The 26,428-nt window shown below is 42.6% G+C and overlaps 1 protein-coding gene and 1 pseudogene across 3 annotated transcripts in view; one reads left to right on the top strand and one right to left on the bottom strand.

Moving 5' to 3' along the window:
* The window catches only part of PAPOLA (poly(A) polymerase alpha), a 58,538-nt gene extending 33,399 nt beyond the window's left edge, over positions 1-25,139 (bottom strand). For both annotated transcript variants that reach the window (XM_080684749.1, XM_080684750.1), the window contains exons 1-7: positions 24,900-25,139; positions 10,601-10,774; positions 9,631-9,697; positions 8,465-8,546; positions 5,467-5,576; positions 4,970-5,023; positions 159-270 (exon numbers count right to left, since the gene is read on the bottom strand). In XM_080684749.1, coding sequence (XP_080540875.1) covers positions 159-270; positions 4,970-5,023; positions 5,467-5,576; positions 8,465-8,546; positions 9,631-9,697; positions 10,601-10,774; positions 24,900-24,907 — 607 coding nt within the window. In that variant the 5' untranslated portion in view covers positions 24,908-25,139. The remainder of the gene's footprint in view (positions 1-158; positions 271-4,969; positions 5,024-5,466; positions 5,577-8,464; positions 8,547-9,630; positions 9,698-10,600; positions 10,775-24,899) is intronic.
* On the top strand, positions 13,335-13,912 carry LOC308253464 (large ribosomal subunit protein eL19-like; annotated as a pseudogene). The gene has a single exon. The product of its transcript is annotated as a large ribosomal subunit protein eL19-like (transcript).
* Positions 25,140-26,428: the final 1,289 nt, after the last annotated feature.

The following is a 26,428-nucleotide window of genomic DNA, read 5'->3' as shown; positions in this document are numbered from 1 at the left end:
AAATACCCTCTACAGTCTGATAAATAAGGTACATTCAATTTTAATAACTATGGATAAATAATATGCCTACAAAAGGCTTCCTTATTCAACTTGAGTTTAAACTATTTCATATTTGACAAAAACTGCTACTATGCAAAAGAAAGTAGGTTTTCACATACCGTTAAGACTTCTTATGCATCTTATATCTAAATTTTTAAGCAGACTGTCATCTCGTAAGTCCAAGTCTTCTGGAATAGTCTGCAGTGCTAATCTTGCAAATAAAATATCAATCTAAAACAAAAACAAAACTCAACATTCTGTATCTATCAAACTATTTTTAGGTGTTTCTTTAAAAAAAAGCATTTATACTCCATAAAGCCAGGATCTTCTCATCAATTATCAACATGACAATGCCTCCAAGAGCCCAAGCAGTATTAATTCTATCATAGGTATTTTAACCAGATAATGTTAAAACATGGCAATATGAAACAGAACATGCATAAATACCTATTTGTCATTTTAATCATACTAAGTTTGATTTCCTATAAAATGCATCTACTGGATTTACTAAGTTTGCTAAATGCATATACTGGATCACTTAAAATTAACTGTTTCGTTCTCCATCTATATGAACTGTAAAATGATTACACACTAACAGGTACACAAATATAAGACTAGATTTAGCCCAAATATACCTTTCAGTATAAAAGCTCTTTATTTTAAGAACTTACATATCTATACTATTATATTATAGCATGTTTCTCCAACTTAGTTTGACTAAGAAAGCAAAAACAAACACTGGCTAATTTTGAAGGCTTTTAGCATACAAGTGACATTCTGTTTCTTTTTTCAAGAAAAGGTTGGTGTGCAAAGAAACTTAGCACAGATTTATTCATTATTCCTGAGGGTACCATTTCATGTTTCCAGAACTCTGAATGCTGCTTGAAACAAGCCTTTGATAAGATCACTTCAAAAACAAGTATTTTAAGAGCTTATTATGAAAAATCATTCACATGAACCTATACGTGATAGGAAAAAACTATACATATATAAATAGTAGTTATGGTGTAGCATGTTTTCTAATAAAACAGATTCCAAAGCCCCAACTTAGACAAAAATAAAGATTATATGCTCACAAAAATATTAACTCTAAAAAGCAACTAGGTGAAGACATTGACATTTAAAAAATAAAATGAAATTTCCCAGGTGGTGTGGCTCCATGGTTAAGCGTGGACCCACGAACTAGGAGGTCATCAGTTTGATTTCCAGTCAGGGCACATGGTCGGGTTGCAAGCTTGATCCCCGGTACAGGGCATGAAGGAGGCAGCCAATCAATGATTCTCTCTCATAACTGAGTTGCTTTTTTAAAAAACATATTTTTATTGATTTGAGAGAGGAAGAAGAAGTAGAGAAAGATAGAAACATCAATGATGAGAGAGAACCATTGATTGGCTGCCCTCTGCACACCCCACACTGGGGATCAAGCCTACAACCCGTGCATGTGCCCTGATCAGGAATCAAACCATGACCTCCTGGTGCATAGGTCAACAAAAGTCTTCAAGCCACAATAGCCAAGCTTATCACTGAGTTTCTTATCTCTCTTCCCCACCCCCTTTCCTTTCTCTCTGAAATCAATAAAAAATATATTTAAAATCCTATATAATAAAAAGGTAATATGCAAATTGACCATCACTTCAACACACAAGATTGGCAACGCGCATGTGGTCAAAGATGGCCGCCCCCATGTGGACACAAGATGGCTGCCACAAGATGGCCAGCAGGGGAGGGCAGTTAGGGGTGACCAGGCTGCAGGAGAGGGCAGTTAGGGGTTACCAGGCCGGCAGGGGAGGGCAGTTAGGGGCAATCGGGACAGCAGGGGAGCAGTTAGGCGTCGATCAGGCTGGCAGGGGAATGGTTAAAGGGTGATCAGGCTGGCAGGCAGAAGCAGTTAGAGGCAATCAGGCAGGCAGGCGATCGATTGGAAGCCAGCAGTCCTGGATTGTGAGAGGGATGTCCCAGACTGGAGAGGGTGCAGGCTGGGCTGAGGGACTGCCCTCCCCCGCCCCCCATGCATGAATTTCATGCATCACGCCTCTATTAAATAAATAAAATTATTTTGAAATGGAAAAATGTTCCCTAAAATAGTATTTTATATACAATGCACAAATAGAAAACATATTAAATGTTTCAAGTAACCATCTGGCTTTCTTCTCCATCCTGAAAAGTTTACACAATTGAGTTGGGTCTCCCACGCAAAAAAATCTCCCCTTTTTCAGTAATGTTGTTTTATGGAAAAGGGGTATCACCTTACATTACAGATTGTTTTATATTCATTTAAGCATTGACAGCAAATCAAAACTACCTCAACTTGAAAATCCTTTACTAAACTTCACATTTTATATCTACACTAGAAGCCTGGTGCACAGATTCATGCACCAGTGGGGTCCCTCAGCCTATCCTGCAGGGACAGGGCCAAAACTAGCTCTCTGAAATCCCCCAAGGGGTCCCGGATTGCAAGAGGGCAGTTCTCGGGTGACGCACCCCGGAATCGGGCTCCTTCCTCTCTGGTTCCGGGTGGGTCACCCAGGAACCGCAATGGCCAAGTCACCATTGCTTGGCAGCTCCTATGTTGAGCATCTGCCCCTGGTGGTCATTGCATGTCATAGCTACCAGTCAGACAGTTGCTTAGGCTTTTATATCCTATATAATAAAAGGCCAGAGACCATAAGCATAATGACCGGAACTACCGCTCGACCAGTTGCCATGAGGTCCCTCCTCTCCCCACCTTCCCACCCCCGCCTGCAGGCGAACAAAGAACCATGGGGAAGCAGGTGGGTGGTGGTGGGGTGGGACTGGGGACTGGCAAGCGGGCTGAATGGCTGACCTCTTGGTCCCTCCCCCGGCCCACAGGCTCCGATGGATCAGCAATGGTGAACGGGGGAACCAGGGTAGGTGGCAAGAGGACCAGGCTGGCTGTCAGGCCGTTGGATCCCCAGCTCATCCCCAGCTGCTCAGGGGCTCAGGCCAGCGGGAAAGTGGCTGCCGGCGACTTCACCTCCATGCGCGTGCTCCAGGCCGGCCGCTGATGGAACGCACTGCCCGCTCACACGGGCGCCACCACCGCTGCTGCAACTGCTGCTGGGGCTTGCAGCACTGACGGAAGCTGCAAGGCTCGCCTGCAACCTACCCACCATGGCGGTGGAGGCAGTGTTTGGCCTGGGGACTGACGAACGGGCAGAAGATGGCGCTCATCGCAGGCTAGGCCTAGGGACCCTACCTGCACGATTTCGTGCACTGGGTCTCTAGTATATAGATATTAAGGTTAGTCATTTGACTTTTCAGACAAGATTGAGTTGGGGATCTTACGCAATAATTATAGAAACCACCTTTTTATACAAAACAATGAGGTACTGTTTTCAAGTTTCCAAAATTTTATAATCTGCACTCTTATCAATGACTTTCCAGAACCATTATATGTACGGGAGAGGTAACATAACTAAAGTTGCTAAACTGTCAGCTTTGTTCCAATTACTTTCACGACACATGTTGGAAGCAACAAGAAGAAATGCACAGCATCTCAAGAATTAGAGCTCATACATCTCCCCTATCAGAAAATATTTCAGCATACACACTGAGTGGCCAGATTATTATGATCTCTGAACGCATAATAATCTGGCCACTTAGTGAGTGAGTGAGTGTGTGTGTGTGTGTGTGTGTATATTAGAGGCCCGGTGCATGAATTCGTGCATGGGTGGGGTCCGGCCAGCCAGGCCAGAGTGAGGGGACATGGGTGGTTGGCTGGCCTGCCTGCTGGTCAAACTCCTGGTCGAGGGGACAATTTGCATATTAGCCTTTTATTATATAGGATATACACTGAGTGGCCAGATTATTATGCGTTCAGAGGTAATAATAATCTGGCCACTCAGTGTATATATAATATCAGATTATAATAATTTTCTCTCAGCTTCTTAAATATTAAAATTTTTTAAAAATACGTATTTGTTGATTTTTAGAGAGGAAGGGAAAGGGAGAAACATTAATCGGCTGCCTCCCAAACACCCCCTCAAGCAGATCTAGCCCAAACTCAGGCATGTGCCCTGACTGGGAATCAAACCGGCAAACTCTCGGTGCATGGGACCATAGGACAATGCTCAACCAACTGAGCCACACTGGCCAGGGCAAATATTTAATGTAAATGAAATCAAGGTGAGGTTCTGCTTGCAAAAATACATTTTAGTGTCTTAATGAGACTAAATATATACAAAATTTGCATATGGAAAAACTACCAAGTAAACTTTTGTAGCAGCATTTCATTGTCAGTTCCATTAGTTCTGCCTACATTTTAGCTCCTAATTTCACTACTCTTTTACAAGACTAAAAATGCTATTCTACAAAGCACAAGCAGCCACTTTCATTAAAAAAACAAAGCGTAAGCTCTGGTCAGTGTTGTGCAATGGTTAGAATATCCACCCTCGCAAGGAAGGGTCGCAGGGTCAATCCCTGACCCCAGTCAGGGAGCACTCAGGCGGCAACCAATTGATGTGTCTCTCTCACATCTCTCTCTTTTTCCTCCCCTCCCTCCCTCTCTAAAAATCAATGGAAAAAACATCCTTGGGTGATGATAAACAAAACAACAACAAAAACCCTTAATTCCGCCGAAACCAGTTTGGCTCAGTGGATAGAGCGTCGGCCTGCAGACTGAAGGGTCCCGGGTTTGATTCCAGTCAAGGGCATGTACCTTGGTTGCGGGCACATCCCCAGTGGGGGGTGTGCAGGAGGCAGCTGATCGATGTTTCTCTCTCATCAATGTTTCTAGCTCTCTATCCCTCTCCCTTCCTCTCTGTGAAAAAAAAACAATAAAATATATTTTAAAAAAAACAAAACCCTTAATTCCTACTAATATCACACCAATTCACCAATTATAAAACTTTAAAATAAATCAAGTTTTTAACCTACATTGATCAATTACACATAGCAAAAGCCACCTTACCTCTATCCCATCAAAACACAGTTTGATAACTGGCACAAATGCCTCTTCAACAGCCTGAAAGAAAATCCAACAAGTTTAATGTCTCTGAAACTACACAATTGATCTACATTAATTTTAGTATTTTTTAATGAATATGATATTTGAAATTGTTTGAAAACAATTTAGCATAATATCTGACAAAGTAGATTCTTGGCAACTAGCTTTGCCACACTAGAATCTTGAATTAGACAAGCTTAAGTTCAAATCCTTGACTTCTGCCACTCAGATATGCTATTGTGGCCAAAATGCATAATATTTATTTTGTCTTATTTCCTACTCTGTACACCAGATTTATGATTTCAGGTTTATTGCAAAGAATAAAATGTAAGCATACACATTATGTACTTAAAAGGGTTTGGCAAATTTTAAGAGTTCAACAAATGATGTCTGTATCATAAAACTCTCTCAACTGACTAATTTTTATAACTCCTCCCATTTCACCCCGAACATTTACGTACTCTTAAATCTTTTACTTCTTCCTGTAATTTCAACTTATCATAGAATGAGGTGAAAAAGTCACTTCGATCAACATGCCTTGGTGCAACACACAACGCATCAATATCGGCACCTAGAAAGGATTAAGACCATCAACCATTAATTTCTATTACAAAAAAATTACTTTGTGTCTTACCATGGCAGTATTTGATGTTGAAAAGCTGTTAACATTATATTGGTGAATTAGACAAGCTTAAGTTCAAATCCTTGACTTCTGCCACTCAGATATGTTGGCTATATGTTCTCTACCATGACAACATTTTTATTGTATACTAGGAGCCCAGCGCGTAATTCGAAAATCACGTGGCACGGCCCACCCTCGAGTCGCCGGTCCAGCCCTGCCTCGCTCCCAGGGCCCCGCAGCTGCTGCCGGTCCGGCCCTGCCTCCCTCTACAGCCGTTGAAGCAGCCGCGGCTGCTGCTGATCAGGCGCTCCCCCAGCGCAGGTGCATGGCGGCCCCTGCTGCCCCACCCCCGACGCTGCTCCCACAACTTCCTCCTGTCCAGTTGACCCGTTACGGCGTCCCAGTTAATTAGCATATTTCTCTATTATCTATATTCTAGAGGCCCAGTGCATGAAATTCGTGCGAGGGGGGGTGGCCCCCAGCTCAGCCTGCACCCTCTCCAATCTGGGACCCCTCGAGGGATGTCCAATTGTCCCTCTCACAATCCAGGACTGCTGGCTCCCAACTGCTCGCCTGCCTGCCTTCCTGATTGCCCCTAACCGCTTCTGCCTGCCAACCTGATCACCCCTTAAACACTCCCCTGCCAGCCTGTTTGCCACTAACTGCCCACCCCTGTAGGCCTGGTCCCCCCCAACTGCTCTCCCCTGCAGGCCTGGGTACACCCCAACTGCCCTTCCCTGCAGGCCCGGTTGCCCCCAACGTCCCTCCTCTGCCAGCCTGGTCACCCCTAACTGCCCTCCCTTACAGGCCTGGTCCCTCCCAACTTCCCTCCCTTGCTGGCCATCTTGTGGCAGCCATCTTGTATCCACAGGAGGGCAAGATCTTTGACCACATAGGGGCAGCCATCTTGTGTGTTGGAGTGACAGTCAATTTGCATATTACTCTTTTATTAGATAGGATAGAGGCCTGGTGCACAGGTGGGGGCCGGCTGGTTTGCCCTGAAGGGTGTCCCGGATCAGGGTGGGGGTTCCCTTGGAGCGTGGGGCAGCCTGGGCGAGGGGCCTGTGGTGGTTTGCAGGCCAGCCACACCCCCCGGTGACCCAAGTGGAGGCCCTAATATCTGGGGTTTATTTATCTTCTATAATTGAAACTTTGTAGCCTTGAGTGGAGGCCTGGGCCCACCAGGGTGTGTGGAAAGCTTGGCTTCCTCCATTGCCGGGGAAACCCAAGCCTCCTGCTCTCTCTGTGGCCACAGCCATCTTGGTTGGGGTTAATTTGCACACTCGCTTCTGATTGGCTGATGGGTGTGGTTTGTGGGTGTAGCAGAGATGGTTAATTTGCATATTACTCTTTCATTAGATAGGATACAAAACCCTAACATACAAAAAGACCAAACTGACGAACTGGTCGCTATGACATGTGCTGACCACCAGGGGGCGCACGCAGAACATGGCAGGCATTGGCTGCGGTGGGATGGAGGAGCAGGTGAGTTAGGGTGCCAGACCAAGGCGGGGCACTGGTTGCTGTCATTGGGGCAAGCCTCTGGTGGTTACTGAAAATTCTTTGCTCCCACACACTGTGGTCCCACCGGGCACTCACACCCGCTGCCGGCGCCTGGCGCCGGCCCTGATTGCCCCTCAGGGCTTCTCTACCACCCCCTGCTCCTAAGGGGTGATTGGGGCTGACAACCACCTCTCGCACCCACTGCTGGCGAAGGCCCCACTGCCAGCACCAGAGTTGTCGCTAGCACCCACTGCCAGTGCCAGCCCCGCATGCATCCGCAGCCAGTGCCGGAGCCACTGCTGTCACCTGCTGCCGGCACCCGGCACTGGTCCGAATCACTTGGTTCCATCAGTGGGTGGAAGAAGCGGCTGCCAGCCCCGATCACACCTGAGGGCTTCTCCACCTCCCCCTGCTCCTGAGGGACAATTGGAGCAGCAGCCACTGCTCGCACCCGCTGCTGGCGCTGGCCCCAATTGCTCTGCACTGTCAGCGGGTGTGAGCAGGGTCGGCACCATCAGAGCGTGGGAGCGGGGCTGCCAGCAGACAGGGGACTTGGGGCTGTGGTGGAAGGGGCCGGGCAGGGGCGCAGAGGATGGGCTGAGACCCGCCCCTGTGCCCATCGCAGCCTCGCAGCCCATAGTTCCTTTCAAGGTGCACGAATTCGTGCACTGGGCCCCTAGTGTGTGTGTGTGTGTGTGTGTGTGTGTGTGTGTGGTGTGTGTGTGTGTGTGTGTACACACACAGATTTATATGCACAGAGGAAAAAAGTGTCAATAAGAAAACACTGACAATGATTGTTAACGGCTACAGATAAACATTATTTACTTATTTTTTTGTTTGTTTATTTATTTATTTATTTTTGCTTACCTGTATTTTACAACTATAATAAAAGCATGGGGAAAAGAAAACCCATAGGATTTTTAAAACACTAATTCATTTTTGTTCTGATTTCCAGACTGATATTCTTCAGGCAAAAGAAATGACGTAGAGAGCAGCACTGTTCAAAAGAACCCTCCAATGAGGAAAATGTTCTATGTCTGCACTTTCCAATATGATAGCCACTAGCCATACATGGACATTCAACACTTAAAATATGGCTACTTCTACTGAGGAACCTAATTTTAAATTTTCACTAATACTGCATTGAACAGTGCAGGTGTAGAATGCATATTTTATTTTTTTCTCCTTACCAAATTTAGGCAACTTGAAGTGTTCTCTTTAATGCAAATGTAAGCTGTATGATACACCACAAGCAACTAAGATGGATACCTCATTATAATTTTTTAAGAACTAAAAAAGGTATTCCTTCTCAAAATAATTAAAACAATATTTACCTTTTGTGTGTACTCCTAATCTGTAAGATCCAAATGTAAAAATTTTTCCTCCAACATTTTCAATTACAGATTGTGGAAGATTCTGTTCAAACAAACAACAAATGGTCATTTTCCCAGTAGAACACAAAGAAAATTATTTCAAATAACACTGTATATTAAAAAGTATTTCAGTGCAAAGTTATATAGGAGGTAAACAAGCTTATAAGCTCTACAAAATACCAGGCCTTCATAGATAACCTAATCTGAAATGCAAGCAACTTTCAACTTTTCATGAGTGTTCTTTTGTGAAGATCCTTATTACTTTAGAATCTTGCCACATTTCTGGAAACTGCTTTAAAGACTGTGGTAAAGGAGATCATGTAATTACGCAGGAGCAACGAATCAGCTTTTATTCATGACAAAGATGCTGCATAAATCATTGCTTATATTCAATGATTATACCAAATATTCCATAGTGCATTAAAATATAATTATCAGATCAAAGTGACTGACGCTGAGGCCAATACTGCTCCATAATAGTTTAGTTTTTTTTATTTCCTACACTTTGGTGGATGATTCTGAGCAGAACTAAACTTACTGATAGTTTCTCTGAATAGAAACACCAGAAATAGGAGAAAGGAAAGCATTACAAATCATCTTTCCTTTAAAAACAAAACAAAACAAAAACCCCATCTTTTCTTAAATGGGTCAAATGAATTCCACACACAATTCTAAGAATACATTTCCTTTACTAGAAGCCCAGTCACGGATTCCTCAATGGGTGTATGATTTTTCATAATAAGGATTAGGAACTCAGGGAATGTTATTTTAAAAAACTAAATACTCACTTTGAGAGTCTAATACCTGAAAACCTAAAAAATGCTCATTGTCGTAGGATTCCTTAAAAGGTAACAAGACTCCAATATTTAATATACATTTTTAAAGCACTTTTCCAGGGAGATATCTACTACTTCAGTAAAGTATGTTAGTTTCAGCTTTGAAATGTTGCAACCAAAAAGTGCTTATAAAAAATAAAATGTTTAGAAATTACTGAATTCACTTCTTTTTCCTACTTTCAAAATAAATAGAAACAAAATATAAATTATGTTATCAAGACTAAATCTACTTAAACAAGAACCGCTATGTTCTGTTGGCAAATTATTTCATATACAAGTAAGTCAACTTACCTTGCTTTCACTGATTTCTCGTATCCACTCTTTTACCAGGTTATTTAATTTTCCCAAAATTAAAATCCTGTTGATAGAGCAAATATCAATCAGCAAGTTGTTTGTTATTCTAAATTATCTCTCTATATAAAAGGCTAATATGCAAAGTGTCCCCTCGAGAGTTTGACCAGGAGTCCGGGAGTTTGATCGCTCGCTCACGATGACACGCAATGACCACCAGGGGGTGGCATGGAACGAAGGAAGGCCCCAGCCAGCAGGAAGGCCCCAGCCAGCAGGCCACGACCAGCCCTGATTGCTGGCCAGGCCTAGTGACCCTACCTGTGCACCAATTTCGTGAACTGGGCCTCTAGTTACTTATTAAACTGCAACAGTTTTCAAAAGGAGGCTTCCTAAGTTTAAAAGTTTTTAAGTTATCAGAAAGGAAGTATATAGTAGTTAATAATATGTAGGCATTCCTCTTTCTCTTGACAATTCTGTACTATAATAACCAAAAACCTCAAAAATCAAAATTAAGGGAATGGAGCTCTACGTAAAAGTTTTTTTCTAAATACCACCCTTGTCTGAAACAGAGATATTTAAAAGAATAATTCAGACTTTCTGAGTCAAGAATGCCTCAAAATTAGTCTATCTATACATATAAAAGCCTAAGCGACTGTTACGACCGGTCACTATGACACATACTGACCACCAGGGTACAGACGCGCAACACAGGAGCTGCCTCCTAGTGGTTAGTGCGCTCCCACAGCCAACCTCCTACGGTCAGCCAACCTCCCACCGTCCCTCCCCCAGGCCGGCAGGCCCAGATTGGCCCCAATCGGGGCCAGCCGGCCAACCTCCTGCGGTCCCTCCCCCTGGACTGGGCAAGACAGCCCCAATCGCCGGCCAGGCTGAGGGACCCCACCCGTGTACGAATTCGTGCACCAGGCCTCTAGTTATGTTAATAAGAAATTATAAATTTTTATATATTTACCTGCGCTGCAGTTCCTCTTCTTCTTCAAAAACCCCATAGGGCTTCAGAGTCTCAATTAGTTTCTGTGTAAGCAGGCAGTCGGTCTCCTTGGGGGCTGCTAAGCTGATAGGAGAGGTAATGCCATAGTGCTTCTGTGGCGGCTGTGTTTGCTGTGATCCCTGCGTTGTAACTGGACTACAAATGAAATTGGATAAAATTACTGTCAAAAAATTTCTACAATGAGCCCTAGCTGGTTTGGCTCAGTGGATAGAGCATCAGCCTGTGGACTGAAGGATCCCGAGTTCAATTCCAGTCAAGGGCACATGCCCGGGTTGCGGGCTCAACCCCGAGTAGGGTGGGTGCAGGAGGCAGCCAATCAATGATTCTCTCTCATCATTGATGTTTCTCTCTCTCTCCCTTCCTCTCTGAAATCAATAAAAATATTTTTTTTTAAATTTCTACAACTTGACCCAAATCGGCATGACTACAAAAAAGTGTCAGTAAGAAACATTTCTAAACATAGCTGGTTCCCTGCAATACCCCAAAACCCAAGACACTTACTTTTAAGAGAGCAAATGAAAACATTTATCCTCCCACTCCAAGGAGTTTCACTTTGTTACTACCTAAATATCTAAAACTATAAGAATCCAGATCAAATATACTGCTAAAAAAAAATGCAATCTACAATAACAGAAAACAGAAATTTTACTCCTTAAAAAGAAGCCCCACCCAGCCAGAGTGACTCAGATGAGCATTATCCTGTGCACCAAAGGGATGCAGGTTGGATTCCTGATCAGGGCACATGCCTGGGTTTCAGGTTCAATTCCCAGGTCAATGTATGCAGAAGGCAACAGATTGATGTCTATCTGTCTATCTCCCTCCTTCCCTGCCTCAGCATGTCCTTGGGTGGGGATTTTTTTTAATATTTTATTGATTTTTTACAGAAAGGAAGGGAGAGAGCTAGAGAGCCAGAAACATCAATGAGAGATAAACATCGATCAGCTGCCTCTTGCACACCTCCTACTGGGAATGTGCCCGCAACCAAGGTACATGCCCTTGACCGGAATCGAACCTGGGACCTTTCAGTCTGCAGGCCAACGCTCTATCCACTGAGCCAAACCAGTCAGGGCAGGTGGGGATTTTTTTAAAAGAGCCAAAATCTGTTATTTCTGAAGCAATGCCAAACATACTACAAAAAACACTATTTAACAATACAGGAGACTCCCCAAATGCAACTTAACATCTGACTCCCAATGAATAAAACTCATAAATGAAAAGGGCATATAACATAAACATAACTTGGGAGGGGGACTATATTCACACTAAGCTTGTTACAGAGCTTTAGTAAGAGACATACACCTCAACAATGACGCTAGTCTAAAAGTTTTTCCATTTTAAAAGGAATGCAGATTTATACAACTAATATGATTTTGATATAGCATGCTTTAAAACATACAAAATCAGGTGGGGACTAAGGGAAGAACCAAACATCTGAATCATTTATTTCTTTAACAAATAAAGTATTTGTTTTACACACACACACACACACACACTCCTATTTTAAGTTCTAAATACACACTTCATTTTTAAAGTGCAATAATCTACTTAAGCAATAACAGGCCAAATCCAAGAACCCTGCGTAGGTGAGTCCCATGATACATTTACTGCCTAGCCACTGGGTTCTGCTTTGTACTGTGACCACTACACTGTGTTTTGTATTCTGTCTTCTGAAAGTCAACACAGAACTAAGAATGCCAGGAAGCCCATACTGCTTGTTACTAATTAGGCAGTGGGCTGTGTATCATCTAATCAATGTGTCCAGATCGACTCAGAAACTGTCTCAATTTTAACAGATTGTACAGTAACATTTACTAAATATCAGATTTATTATCTCTTGCAGCAGTTAATTCCTGTCTGATCACTTCCTCCTCCTACTCCTTTAATCTAAATTGCATAGTTTTTACAAGGCTGTGATGCTAATTCAGAGCTGGGGATCTACATGAGCACCAAGCACTACTGAAGACTAAATATCTTATCTTAATGTTCTACTTTTCAAATTTATGTAGTATCTCCTATGATTAAAATATACAAATTAACCTAAGTTTAAGTGCATTCATAATGTCTTGATTAATAATGCATATTTTCATCAACCTCCATGACTTCTGGTAATGGCATTCAAAACTGTCTACAAGTCTACTCTCAACTCCGCGGCAATCTGATAAAAGAGAAAAAACAGGCCTATTTGTCTCTGGTTTCACTTCTGCCACTAGTTATATTATTCTTGGTAAGTTTTATCTCTATGGATTTACAATAGAATTTATTATATCTCTTCTCTAAGTTAGATGGCAAGCTAGGAATATTAAAACTATGACACATGTGACATTAAAGAGTTTTCCAAACATAGCACATTTTTTTAACACAATGCTCAAAGAAAGTTCCATCTGCATATAAGCATAACCAATGGACACAGAAAGTAGGGGGGTGAGGGTCTGTGCTGGGGGGCAGGAGAGGGGGGGAGAGGTTAATGGGGGAAAAGGAGGCATATGTAATACTTTCAATAAAGAATTTTTTTTTAAAAAAGCTCCATCCTTTCCCCATAATAGGCTGTCCCAAGACCTAACTCTAATTAAGATATTTAGGTATTTAGAATAGCAACATTTTTGTACAATTAGCATAGCAGACTCCTTATTACAGCTAGATATTTGTTTCAAAAGTTTAGGCATCCAGCTTTTCTTTCACCACTACAGCAGCAGCCATGAGTATGCTCAGGCTTCAAAAGAGGCTTGTCTCCAGTGTCCTCTGCTGTGGCAAAAAGAAGACTGGACCCCAATGAGACCAATGAAATCGCCAATGCCAACTCCAGTCAGCACATATGGAAGCTGATCAAAGATGGGCTAATCATCCAAAAGCTTGTGATTGGCCATTCCCAGGCTCAATGCCAGAAAAACACCTGGCCCACAGGAAGGGCAGGCAAATGGGCATAGGTAAGTGAAAGGGTACTGCCCATGCTCAAATGCCTGACAAAGTAACGGATGAGGAGGATGAGAATTCTTTGCCAGCTACTTAGAAGACACCATGAATCTAAGAAGATTGACAGCCACATGTACCACTGCCTGTACCTGAAAGTGAAGGGTAATTAATGTGTTCAAAAGCAAGCAGATTCTCAGGGGACACATCCACAAGATGAAGGCAGACAAGGCTCCTGAGAAGCTCCTGGCTGACCAGGCAGAGGCCCACAGGTCTAAGATCAGGGAAGCAACAAGCGCTGCGAAGCCAAGAAGGAAGAAGGAAGAAATCAAGACTCTGCCCAAGGAGGAAGAGAACAAGAAATAAAGCTTCACCTTTCTGACCTACACAGAGTGGCTTTGGCAATTGCGTAAATCAAATAATGAACATAGCCTTCAACTACAAAACAAAAACAAAAAAAAGTTTAGGCATCCCGTCCTGGCCAGCATACTCAGTGGTTAGACCTTCAGCCTGTGCACCAGGGGTTGGTGGGTTCGATTCCTGGTCAAGGGCACACACCTGGATTGCAGGTTCGATCCGGAGCACTGGTTAGGGCATGTGCTGGAGGCAATCAATCAAAGTGTCTCTCACATCCGTTTTTCTCTCTCCTTCGCTCGCTCTCTCTCCCTCCCTCCCTTCCACTCTCTCTAAAAAAAATAAAAATAAATCAATGAGAAAAAATCTCCTCGAGTGAGGATTAACAAAAAACAAACAAAAAAGGTTTAGGCATCCAATTTACCAAGACATACATTCTGAAATACAAGTACACTAATTACAAAGCTAACTCAAAGAGTGCAAGTTCCCATGATTTGTGAACTGCAGTTTAGTAGCCATACATTCAAAGTATGAATAATCTTTCTATATATTATTACTGATAATTATTCCTATTCCAAGTCAGTGAAGAATGTTTAAAATACTCAAATGGTTTTGGTATATATAGTAAAATTTAAATTCCAGATGCCATAATATATTTCAAAACATTTAAAAATTATAGCTATTTTGAAATGTTAAAGGAAATGAACACAATTTTCAGAACCACATTTAAGCAAGACACAAATCCCAAAAGCCATACACAAAACAGATTTGCCTAAAAGAAAATACTCAACTTTTATATAGCAACAATACATCATAACCAAGATAAAGCAAATGGTAAGTGAGGAAAATACATGCAACCTCTGCCAAAATAGTAATAGCATAAATAAATACACACACACACACACACACACACAATTTCACTGCATACCTGGAAAACAAATTAAGACAACCATTTTCTGCCAGACTGGAGAAAAACAAAGTTGATGAGTAGCTGATAAAAATTAAAAACTTACTACATAGGGGGACTAAATGGTGATGGTTGGAGAATTGACTTGGGGTGGTGAACACACAGTAAGTCTACAGATGATGTATTATAAACTGTACACCTGAAACCCACATAATTTTATTAACCAATGTCACCCCAATAAATTCCACAAAAAAGTTTTTGTGTTTCGTTTTTTTTTAAAGAATAAGATAGTTATTATGTGTAGGTTGCATGAATAGATGCCTACAATGTCAGGTAAAAGGCTGTTGAATATAATTATGATAAAAGCTACTATTTATTGAAACATTCCAGGTTGTGTATGAAGCACTTTACATTATTCCCAATTGTTCCTAACAATTCTATTAACTCTCTCCACTTAACAGGTGAAGAAAATTAGAGAAAAAGAAAAGACTTACCTAAATTCACTGAACTATGGTACCAGGCATCTGATTATAATCATAACCTCTATGTATAGAGACTAAAGTGTCTCTATACATTTTTCACAATACAATCTTATATTTTTAAAAATTATGTGTAGTATGCCTACATGCAGAAATGAGATGAGAAAATTTCATTTTCTATTTTATAAATTTGTTTCAATTTATTAAATTATTCTTAACAAATGTTAATGATATCATATAAAAGTTGAAAACCTAATTCTACTATCCACTGTTAAATTAAGCTAGTGACAGTAAGAGGCTAAAATCATCACCTGGCAAAAAGGTAGACCAAACAAATGCTCAATTTAAAACAATTAAGTAGCTAAAAACCCAGTTTATGCTAATCAAACCCATTATTTTAAAGAAGTAAAATAAAGTAAGATTCTAAAAATGAATTTTTCAGTGCAGTACTTATTAAAAATAGCAAATACAGGCCTGGCTGGTGTGGTTCAGTGGTTGAGCATCAAACCACGAAGCAAGAGGTCACCAGTTCAATTCCGATCAAGGCACATGCCCAGTTTTCAGGCTCAATCCCTAGCAGGGGGCATGCAGAAGGCAACCAATCGATGGTTCTCTCTCAGAGATGTTTCTATCTCTCTATCCTCCCTTCCTCTCTCTCTAAAATCAATAAAAACATATTTTGGAGAAAAAAAAGGAATGAAAGAAGCCCCGCAGGTGTGGCTCAGTGGTTGAGCACTGACCTATGAACAGGAAGTCAGGGTTTGATTCCCGGTCAGGGCACATCCATGTGATGCAGGCTCCATCCCTGGTGGGGCATGCAGGAGGCATCCAATCAATGATTCTCTCTTATTGATGTTTCTATCTCTCTCCCTCTCCATTCTTCTCCAAAATAATAACAATATACTTAAAAAGAAATAGCAAATATAAGCAACATCATGCTTTATTAACCACTCCGGAAAACTGCTAAGGCATCCAAAGTGACCAAACTTCATCAATCCAATTTTCCTAAAATCACCTTTTTCTCATTTAACTCATTTTTTGCCAAAAAGTATCCTATATAATCTCCTACATAATAAAAAGGTAATATGCAAAATGACCCTAATGGCAGAACAACCAGGAACGACAGGTCACTATGACGCACAGTGACCACCAGGGGGCAGACACTCAACAGAGGAGCTGCCCCCTGGTGGTCAGTGCACTTCCACAGAAGGAGCGCCGCTCAGCCAGAAGCTGGCTCATGGCTGGCCAGCAGAGCAGCAGTACTGCCTCCATGGCAGCGCTAAGCCATTAGTCGGACATCCCGAGGGCTCCCGGGCTGCCAGAGGGATGTCCGACTGCCAGCTTAGGCCCGATCCCCCCAAGGAGCGGGCCTAAGCCAGCCGGTGGACATCCCCCAAAGGGTCCCGAACCGCGAGACGGTGCAGGCCGGGCTGAGGGAACCCCAAGTGTATGAAGTTTCATGCACCAGGCCTCTAGTAGTATAATAAATACTTAAGCTGAAATTTACTGAACTCCTAAATACATATGAAAGACACCATTAAAATCAGTAATACAAAGACAGAGTCTGTTCTCAGTGATAGTCTCAAATTTGGTCTGAGATTCAGATCCTTAACAGATAGCCTGGGGTGGGAGCTGGCTATGAGGGGTCAATGGGAGAAAAAAAAAAAAAAGAGTACAAATGTAAGACTTTCAACAATAAATATTAAAACACACACACACACACACACACCACTCAAGTGCAAAGTAAAAGCTTAAAATAAATATTACAGAAACAAAAAAATCAACAGAAGGAAAAAGTGAGAGGTGTGCCCTCTAAATCAGTGGTCGCCAGTTGGCGACAGCTGCTCTAAATGACAGGAGGGGAGGGGGCAAGTGCAGTCTAGGTAGATGACTAATACAAAAGAAAAGCACAACAAATCAATGGTGCTTTCCCAAATAGTTAATGTTTAGTACCTTTGCATCCCAATCTAAACAAAGTTCATACTACTGATGAATTCCTGCCTCCTCATATTAGGCATTTGGTATATGCTGGTATTACAGGGTCAATTGCCTCAGATTAAGCAGCTATCAGCCAACAGAAAACACTTTATCATTTCTTTGTAGTTTTAGTCAAGTTGAAACTGAAAGCCTGATATTCTTCTTTGGAAGCAATCAGAAAAATCACAATAACTTATTTAATGTAACAATTCACCACAGTATAATCTGTTGTTTAAAGGCCTTAAACATAATGTGTCCATTCAGATTAAGCAGGAAAAAAAGGATACTGGACAGAAAATAAATAGGGATCTCTCTAAACTGTGTGAATGTGCATTATATATTAATTATTAGCAGAAATATTACATAGGTTAACCTATTTTAATTTTATTAACAGCTCAGAGTTAGCATATAGCCAAGACAACGCATTCGCACACTATGAATTATTCTAAGGATGGCTAATTCGCCTGCCATGTGTTCTGTGTAAATGGTACTAAAATAAATACATTTAGAACCTAATTATGTTCTTAAAATTTGTATTCCAGGTGGATCATCCAGTCAATATTTAGAAAGCAGGAGCAGAAGTTCAGACACAGATGAACTAAGTTTATGATGAAGGAGAATAAATTCTGATGAATCCCAAGGCCAAACTTTGGAAATTTAACATTAATTTTGCAGGGAAAGGTACTTGTACTTCAATTATAATAATGGCCAGATTATTTTTCCTTTCTTCCAACTGCCCCTTTGTTCTCTCTCCAGAGGGTCTTCAAAAGAAATGTATACCTCTCTCTTCAAAGAAAGTTTGAAAAATGTAGGTATAAAAGGACTTTTAATTTTTAGAAAGACAGATTATTACTTGAGTTATTTCCCCATTAAGGCCTTTTAAAACACACATTTCCTATCACTAACCAATATCTAATACTGACATGATTACCAGTTTTCTCATTTTGTACTACTAGAAGTATTAAAGCAGACAAACCACAGCACTACTGAAACAATCTGCCAAGAACATTTGAAAATGAAGGAAACGTAAATAGAGACTCTGAAAAAGTATAAAAATGAATTGCAAAGAAATAGTCAAAAATATATTAATGCATAGTATTATACACAATAACTCCAGGAAGAACAATTTAGAGGTTTTGATGACCAAAATGTCAGAAATATTATTCATAACCCCAAACTATAAAAACTACCGTAAGTTGCAAGAAGCTGGTTTGTGGGCAAAATACAGAGGAAATATAAATTTGAAAGACAATTTTGTGACAGAAGAGGAAGAAAGTAAAGATATGTTTAAAAAAAACGAAACCTACTTTTCTTTCCCCAGCCTTAAATTTCCACAAATGAAAATGCTATACAATTTGGAGAGCTGCAATCCCAAGATTACAAAGTGACAAACACCTTTCCACAGAAAGCAGTGGTCACAAAATGGACTTCGTAACTGGTAAATCTATACATAGCTTTAAATAAAACAGTCACTAAAAATACACACTAATCTCTTAAATTCTATACTGTTATACTTTCATGTATACCGTAAGTATATAATAAGTGTTACCGATAAAAATTTTAAGATTCAAAGGTTCTAAAAACTTGATAGAAATTTAGTTCTATTATGACATGTAACAGACTCCAACTGAGCTGATCAAACAGTTCCCAACAAGGTTCACAGGCGATGTGGTCCAGTGCTAGAATGAGAATGGAACATGGCACCCAGAGTTAAATTAAGGCCCAATCTACAACTTAGCATCCTTAATTCTTTGGACATGTAACTACTTTGAGCTGCAATTTAACCAACTTTAAGGAGAACTAATGCCTCCTCCAATGCTGTTATTTTGCTAACTGTAAACTGAGATTGTGCAATTACTTAAAAGGTGCTGAATATTCAAAACAATAAACAGATAGAATCCAAATGGCCTCATTTTGCCTGAAAGTAGCCTTTATAAACTTGCCTACAAGCAAGTGAAGGTGAAATTTAATTGTAATGTTAACTTAAAGATGGCTTAGCTACCAAAGAATGTAATGTTCTAATGAATCAAACTAAACATTTTAAAGATTATATATAACCAAGTCAGAGGCTTTTGCCTAAGCAACAGTGGGAGTTATGGGGGCTAGAACTGAATCTATATATACTAATATATAAAAGCCAAGGGACCGGATCATCAGAACGACCAGAACAACCAGTCACTATGACGCGCACTGTGGCAACCAACTGGCTGGATCAGGGCCCCAATCAGCCCCCAAACCCCGATCAGGGCCGGGGCCGGCCGGCCAACCCCCGCCTCCCCTCTACCCCCACCCCCACCGGCCCGATCAGCACCCATCAGCGCCAGCCAGCCAGACCCCACCCATGCACCAATTCCTGCACCGGGCCTCTAGTAGGTTCATAAATGTACTCAACTCGAACACCTTCCCTCCCAACTTCTCCATGAAAAAGCATGAACTAAAAATATGCTTAAAGTAAAATACCACATTTTAAAACCATAACCAACATTCATTAAGCAGCAAACAATTCATTACAAAATCTCCAAATCCTAAAACCTGTGAATCAGAATCTCTCACTTAGTCCAGCCGGAGTGGCTCAGTGGTTGAGCATCGACCTAGGAACCAAGAAGTCCCGGCTGGATTCCCGGTCAGGGTACATGCCCAGGGTTCTGGCTCAATCCCCAGTAGGGGGCATGCAAGAAGCAGCAGATGGATGATGTTTCTCGCTCTCATCCATGTTTCTATCTCTCTATCCTTCCTCTCTCTCTAAAAATCAATAGAAACATTTTTTTTAAATAAAGAAAAAATGTCCTGAAATCATGTGTCCTTTCCTCGCCACTATGTTAAAAAACCACCAGAGCTGCTGCACTGACACCACCATTAAAAAGAGCAGCTTGGGCAGTTGTTAGCTGTTACTATTCAGCAGTAATTCTCAAACTTTCTGGTCTTAGGATGCTTTTATAACTTTTAAAATTTACTGAGGACCCCAAAGAGCGTTTGTTTATATGGATTTTGTCTCCCAGTATTTACTGCATTGGAAATTTCTTTAATGTTTACTCATTTAAGTAACAAGAAATCCATCACATGTTAACATAAATAACTTAAAAAAAATAACTGCTTCCCAAAACAAAAATTGTTAGAAGCATGGCACTGTTTTACATTTTTGCAAATCTCTTTAATTCTGGCTTAATCAGAGACAGCTGGATTCCCTTATTTGCTTCTGCATTCAATCCCTTTCAATAAGCTGTTTTTGTAGACACATATGAAGAAAACCTGTCATCATACCATTATAATTGGAGATTATTTTTAGTAACCTTTCAAATAATTGTGGATATTCTTCTTAGATACTACACCAAAACTCCACAAGTGCTTATTTCATTCATATTATAGTATGAAAGCTGAAACCAGATCAATAAATCCTTTGTACTTCATTGCATTAAAATCCATTTGTCTACCTTGCACTTTGAATGTACCTTTTACCCACAAGTGATTTTATTACACCATGATTGGTGATTTGGAAAATGTGGGCTCATTAAATTATACATATCTTCCAGATGCTGACACATTATTACACACTATCCAAAAAACTATACAGATTAATATCACCACTAATCAATCAGAAACATGTTTAATTGTTGAGAGGCTCTCAAGCATCACATTGGCAGAAACAAGCTTTCCAAAATTCTAATTTTGGCTTGAAAGCTCAAATTTTATCATTGACCACAAGTACTGTTATTTTCCTTAAAAAGGCAGGGCTCACTTCATTTTCAAGTAAATGCTAAATAGTCAAGTATGGCTACCCACAGCTCATCACTTGTTTTTTTTTTTTTCAGGTAAAAACAGAGCTTCATGAGAAAAGCAGTAGTTTAGTGCTTCACAAATCCATCATACATGTGTCCTTCTCAAAAAACAGCCGTTCTACTTTTTAGATATAGCTTTATGTGTAATTCCCATTTTATCACAGAATGTTTAAAAGACAAACTCAAGCCCTAGCCGGTTTGGCTCAGTGGATAGAGCTTCTCCCTGCAGACTGAAAGGTCTCAGGTTCGATTCTGGTCAAGGGCATGTACCTTGGTTGCGGGCACATCCCCAGTAGGGGGTGTGCAGGAGGCAACTGATCAATGTTTCTCTCTCATCGATGTTTCTAACTCTATCCATCTCCCTAAAAAAATCAATAAAATATATTTTTTTAAAAATTAAAAAAAAATAAAAGACAAACTCAAGGGTAAAGATTTAATAAAAAGAACATTACTGATTTATCAAGAACTTTTTAAAAACTTGTGTACGTTGGAGAAATACAATGACTACTAGTACAATGCTAACTCTGCCTTGATTCTTCCTAAGTCCTGAATAGTATTAGCCATTTCTTTTGCACCATTGGTACAAGTGTCAATAGAGTATAAAAACATATCTCAGCACTGTTTTGAAAATAGTCTGGATTTTATGTACTCCTTAAAAGGATCTCAGGAACTCCCACACGCCAAGGCTGCCACAGATCACTCTGTGAACCACTGCTACAAACAATATTAGTATCCACCAACATGTCCCAGTTCCAACTGTGATGACCACATGAAACTACTCCAATCCCTTTTTGTGACAGCCCCACAAATATTTGGGAGAAAAGCTACTGTATCCTCCAAGTTTCTTGCTAAATATCTCTTCCAGTAACTTTCACAACAGTCTATGAATGTGGCATAAATGCTAGGTCACTGATACTGGTTACTCTCCTTGAAGTGTTTTAAGTGTGACAGCCAGAACTGAGCTGATGCAAATAATGATCTGACCAGCACAGAAATCGGAATATAGTTTCCATCAGGGCATTATACTCTGTATCAATGCAATGGTTCTCAACAAAAAGATTTTGCCCCAGAGTACATACGGCAAGATCTAGTCTTTTTTTGGTTGTCACTACTAGGAAGATGGGAAGGTGGGGCTGCTGAAACCTAGCAAGCAGAGGGGCAGGAATGCTGTCATGCACTCTAAAATACACAGGACAGCCCCATGGAAGCGATTATACAGCCCAAAATGTGAGAAACTATTAATGAGCCCCATTACCATCAAAATTGTTGGAAGCTTTCAGCACCATGGCTCTTAAATCATATGAACCTTTCAAAATTATATATATGCAATTATATATGATTTTTAGACAAAATATGGGCTTGTTCACAATGTTGTGTAATGACCTAAACTTCAATAATTTATTTTGATTTGGTCCAGTCTGACAACTCACCAGTGGTCTATGCCTCAACCCTACCTACCCACCCAAATTTGACAGGACAGGCATGCCAAAAATTAAAGTGAAAGTCAAATCTAATATAGCCTAAAAATCACAATTCAAAACTTCAAAGGAACAAAAATTAAAGACAGCTGACACCAGAACATGAAAAACAAAGCAAATGAATGAGGGAAAAGGTCTATCTAACTAGGCAGATTTGGTCTTTTGTTGTGCACGTAGGGTTAAAAATGAGAGGGATAGCTAATTTTGCCATATTGTTCACATTTCAAGCAGCACATTGGAAAGGCAATAACCCCGCATAAATTTGCTGTCCTGACTCTGTCTTCCAGCTTATACATTTGAACTACTGTCAAAGAATTTGAAGCACCTAGGTTTTCAAAGGAAATGTATACATCCCTCCTCAAAGAAAGTTTGGGAAAAGTAGCCCTAACCTGTTTGGCTCAGTGGATAGAGCATCGGCCTGCAGACTCAAGGGTCCCAGGTTCGATTCCGGTCAAGGGCATGTACCTGGGTTGCGGGCACATCCCCAGTAGGGGGTGTGCAGGAGGCAGCTGATCGATGTCTCTCATCGATGTTTCTAACTCTCTATCCCTCTCTCTTCCTCTCTGTAAAAATCAATAAAATATATTAAAAAAAAAAAAAGTTTGGGAAAAGTAGGTATAAATGGCCTTTTACTTTCTAGAAAAACAAATTATTACTTGAGCCTTTTAATGCATACATTTCCTATCACTGATCAATTTTTAAATACAGACATGATTATCAGAAAGAGAAGTCCCTTTTCAAAAGCAGCAACAAAATGTGAGCTAACACAAAGTCACATGGCATCACTGCAAACATTTAGGTTTAAGTGCTGCTGAACTGAAGGCCACAAAAACCTTGCTTAGACATGGTGCTACTGGTGCCTCTTCTCACCGTTCTATGAAAGGATGCATCAATTAGGGAAATGCAGATTCTAAGATCTTAGGTCTACATATTTAATGAATACTAACAAATATTCTCATTACTAAAATATGTTGCTAAGCCTCTTAACAAATTGAGTGTGTGGGGGAAAAAAAGGAGTATGCAATTCCTTTTTAAACTATTGTGTAAAAAGCAGTAGATGTCTTTAAAGTCTGTGTCAAAGGTAGAGCCTCACCTGTAAAGAGAGACATGCACACATATACACACACATATATATACAGGGTGAGGGGACAGATTTACAGTTGTTTGTATGGAATAAAATAACTAATAAATAATACAAGAATAAACTGTTTCTCATACTCACAACTCGAAACCTACTTTTGCCCCACCCTATCTAAATAAAACTGTAAAACTATCATTGATAGGTGCAAAGAAGAAACTGTCTTTACTTTAAAAAAAAAAAAAAAGAACCTGACGTGCTACAGTAGGTGTCTAGAAACCATTATTTTGCATTTAAGTAAAAATTCAAGTGTCAATGACATACTTCGTTTTGGAGCTACAAAGAAACAACCTTCCTCCCTCCCCGGTCTGAAAGGGGCACTCTTACTCTGAATTCTTCAAAACGGGCAGAAATGCAGTCTCACTATTTAGGCCTCGACACAGCTGTATAAACGCAGAAAATAAGCTGTAACCTTTCTATCCCAACAACGATTTCTAAGATTACATCTCCTTCTTTCAATGAGAAGGGGGAAACTTTCTAAAAGTATAAAATGCAGGCCTACGAGATTAGAAGGCACAAAGCGACTGTTTTAGGTCTACAATCAGAAAAACACAAAGTATCCCGAAGAGGTGGAGGGAGAAGGAAGCATGTTGCAAGCCCGTGCAAATCCCATCAAAACAAACCGGGGCGAGCGACACGGAAGCTGACGCGTGTCGGAGGGCACCCCGGCTAGCGCCCCTCTCCGGGCGGCGGAGGGTGGGGGAGGAGGGTTCAAACAGCGGGGCCCCACGCTCCGAACCGGGCTTTGAACTAGTGCTCCAGCAACCTCCGACGTGGAAAGGGGGTTAATGCGGGGACACGGCTTGGGCATCCAGGAAACGCGGAGAGAGGGACGCAGCGGAGGGAGACCGGGACCAGCAGCAGCAAAATGCTCCGGAGGCGCGCGCAGACCCGCGGCGAGCAGGGCCTCCCTTCCCCGCCGCCGCCGCCGCACCCCGCTTGGGTTTTGTTTGGGTCTGGGGGCCGGGGCGGAGAAGCGGGAGTAGTGGGGCTAGATTCCCGGCTCTCCCGGAAGGGGAAGGCCCCGGCCCGCCGGCGACCGAGGCCAGGAAGGGGTGGGGGAAGTGGGGACCGAGCACCAGGGGAAGTGCGGCAGCGAGTGGGTGAGGAAACAGGAAGAACCCCAGTCCCGCCGACCTCCCCCGCGGGGCGAGGGCCCGGCTCGCGCGCCACCCTCTCCTCCGGCCCCGACGCCCCCAAGGCCCCGCCAGCATGCGAAAGGAAACAGAACACAAATGACTTACAACGGCATCGTCTCCTGCGCCGGCACCGCCCAGTCACTTCCCCCCCGCAACCGCCGCCGCTGCCGCCCTGGGCATGATCCACTGAGGCGGGAGGGAGGGGGGGGCCTGCCGCAGCCCAGGGTCCAACCCCACTCCCGCACCCGCTCCCGCCGCTTTAAGCGCTTCTCCTCCTTCCCCCTCGTCCTAACATGGCGCCCGAGCGCTACCACAGCAACGTTCTAGAACCACTGACGCCGCCACGCACGCCGTGCGCGCGCCTGCGCAGAGGCCACCCGGCGCCGCGAAGCCTCACGGGAAATGTAGTTCCTGAGGCGGCGGACGGCCGAGCAATTTCCGCCGCAATCCCCACATGCCTCCGCGAGGAGTGCACTGTGTGTGAGCGAGTGGAGCGGGAGGCTCCGGGTGGCGGGAGGTCTGTCCAGCGGGGATGCTCCCGTGGACGACGGGAACGACGCGGCCCGGACGGCGCGAGGAGGGGCTCGGAGAGACACCGGGACCGCGAGGGGCCGCTTCCGGCGCATTGTGAGGTCCCGCGGTTCTCGTCGCCTGAGGTCGCGGTGCCTGTGGGGGCGCTTGGAGGGGACCGAGGCGCCCACGGGTGCCCCGTGTACCCAGCGAGCGCGGGGCGCAGAACGCGGCCACGTGGTTGGGGGGGGGGGGGGCGGGAATGCCTTGCGGTTGTAACAAGTTACCCAACTGCTTCCTACTGCTATGCAAAGTGAGACTCAACCTCATTCTTGTTGAAAGTGGTCGTGCAAAGAGGGGTGCAGAGGTGTCTTTGGGACCCACCTTCCCCTAGCCGGAATTCCCCGGACCCAGCGCTTGTCGGCTCTTCTGCCCACGGATGCACCTACGCGGGCTCTTGAGAAGGGTTTGTTGAATGAATAAGTTCGCAAGGCAGGACGGTGAACGCCCGTTCTGTAACACGAGCTCATTTTACTCCGTAACCAGCGGCGGAACGGACTGATCAAGCCGTCGCTCAGAAGAAAATGGGACGGTGACAACCCTTGGCTTTAGAAGCGGGTCCTGTTGCCCTTTGATCTATCCTATCAAATCCGCCTCAGTTTCCCTGAGGCTGTGCGTCCCAGCCCTAGCCCCTCCCTAGGGTGGGGCCTGGGAGCCTTGCCTCCCACCCCCAGCAAAAGCGTGAGAAACCCAGCCTGAGCCAGGCTCCACTCGAATATTCCTCCCATCTTCTAATCGAACGCGTTATAAAGCATCACGCAGGTAGATGGAAGGGCGGGGCAGGAAGGAACCAATACCGGTGAAGTTAAAGTTTTAAATTCCTTAACTCTACAGCGGAAATTTAACAAAGGATGTCCCTTACCCCTCCCCCCCCAGAACATGCAGTGGGACCAGCATTCCAGGACTGACGGCTCAGTGGGAAAAATGCAGAGTCCAAACCTGCGTCATCCAATATGATAGCCATTTACCTACCACGTGGGCCTTTTGCGTGCTCGCAAGGAAGTGATGTAACCGCCAAGTACACACAGATTTCCGAGATGGTATGAACAAAAGAATGTCAGCTG

The sequence above is a fragment of the Plecotus auritus genome (genome assembly GCF_963455305.1).
Source record: "Plecotus auritus genome assembly, chromosome: 1".
Classification (NCBI taxonomy): Eukaryota; Metazoa; Chordata; class Mammalia; order Chiroptera; family Vespertilionidae; genus Plecotus; species Plecotus auritus.
The sequence above is the reverse complement of the archived record's forward strand: the minus strand, read 5'-3'. Positions and strand labels throughout refer to the sequence as shown.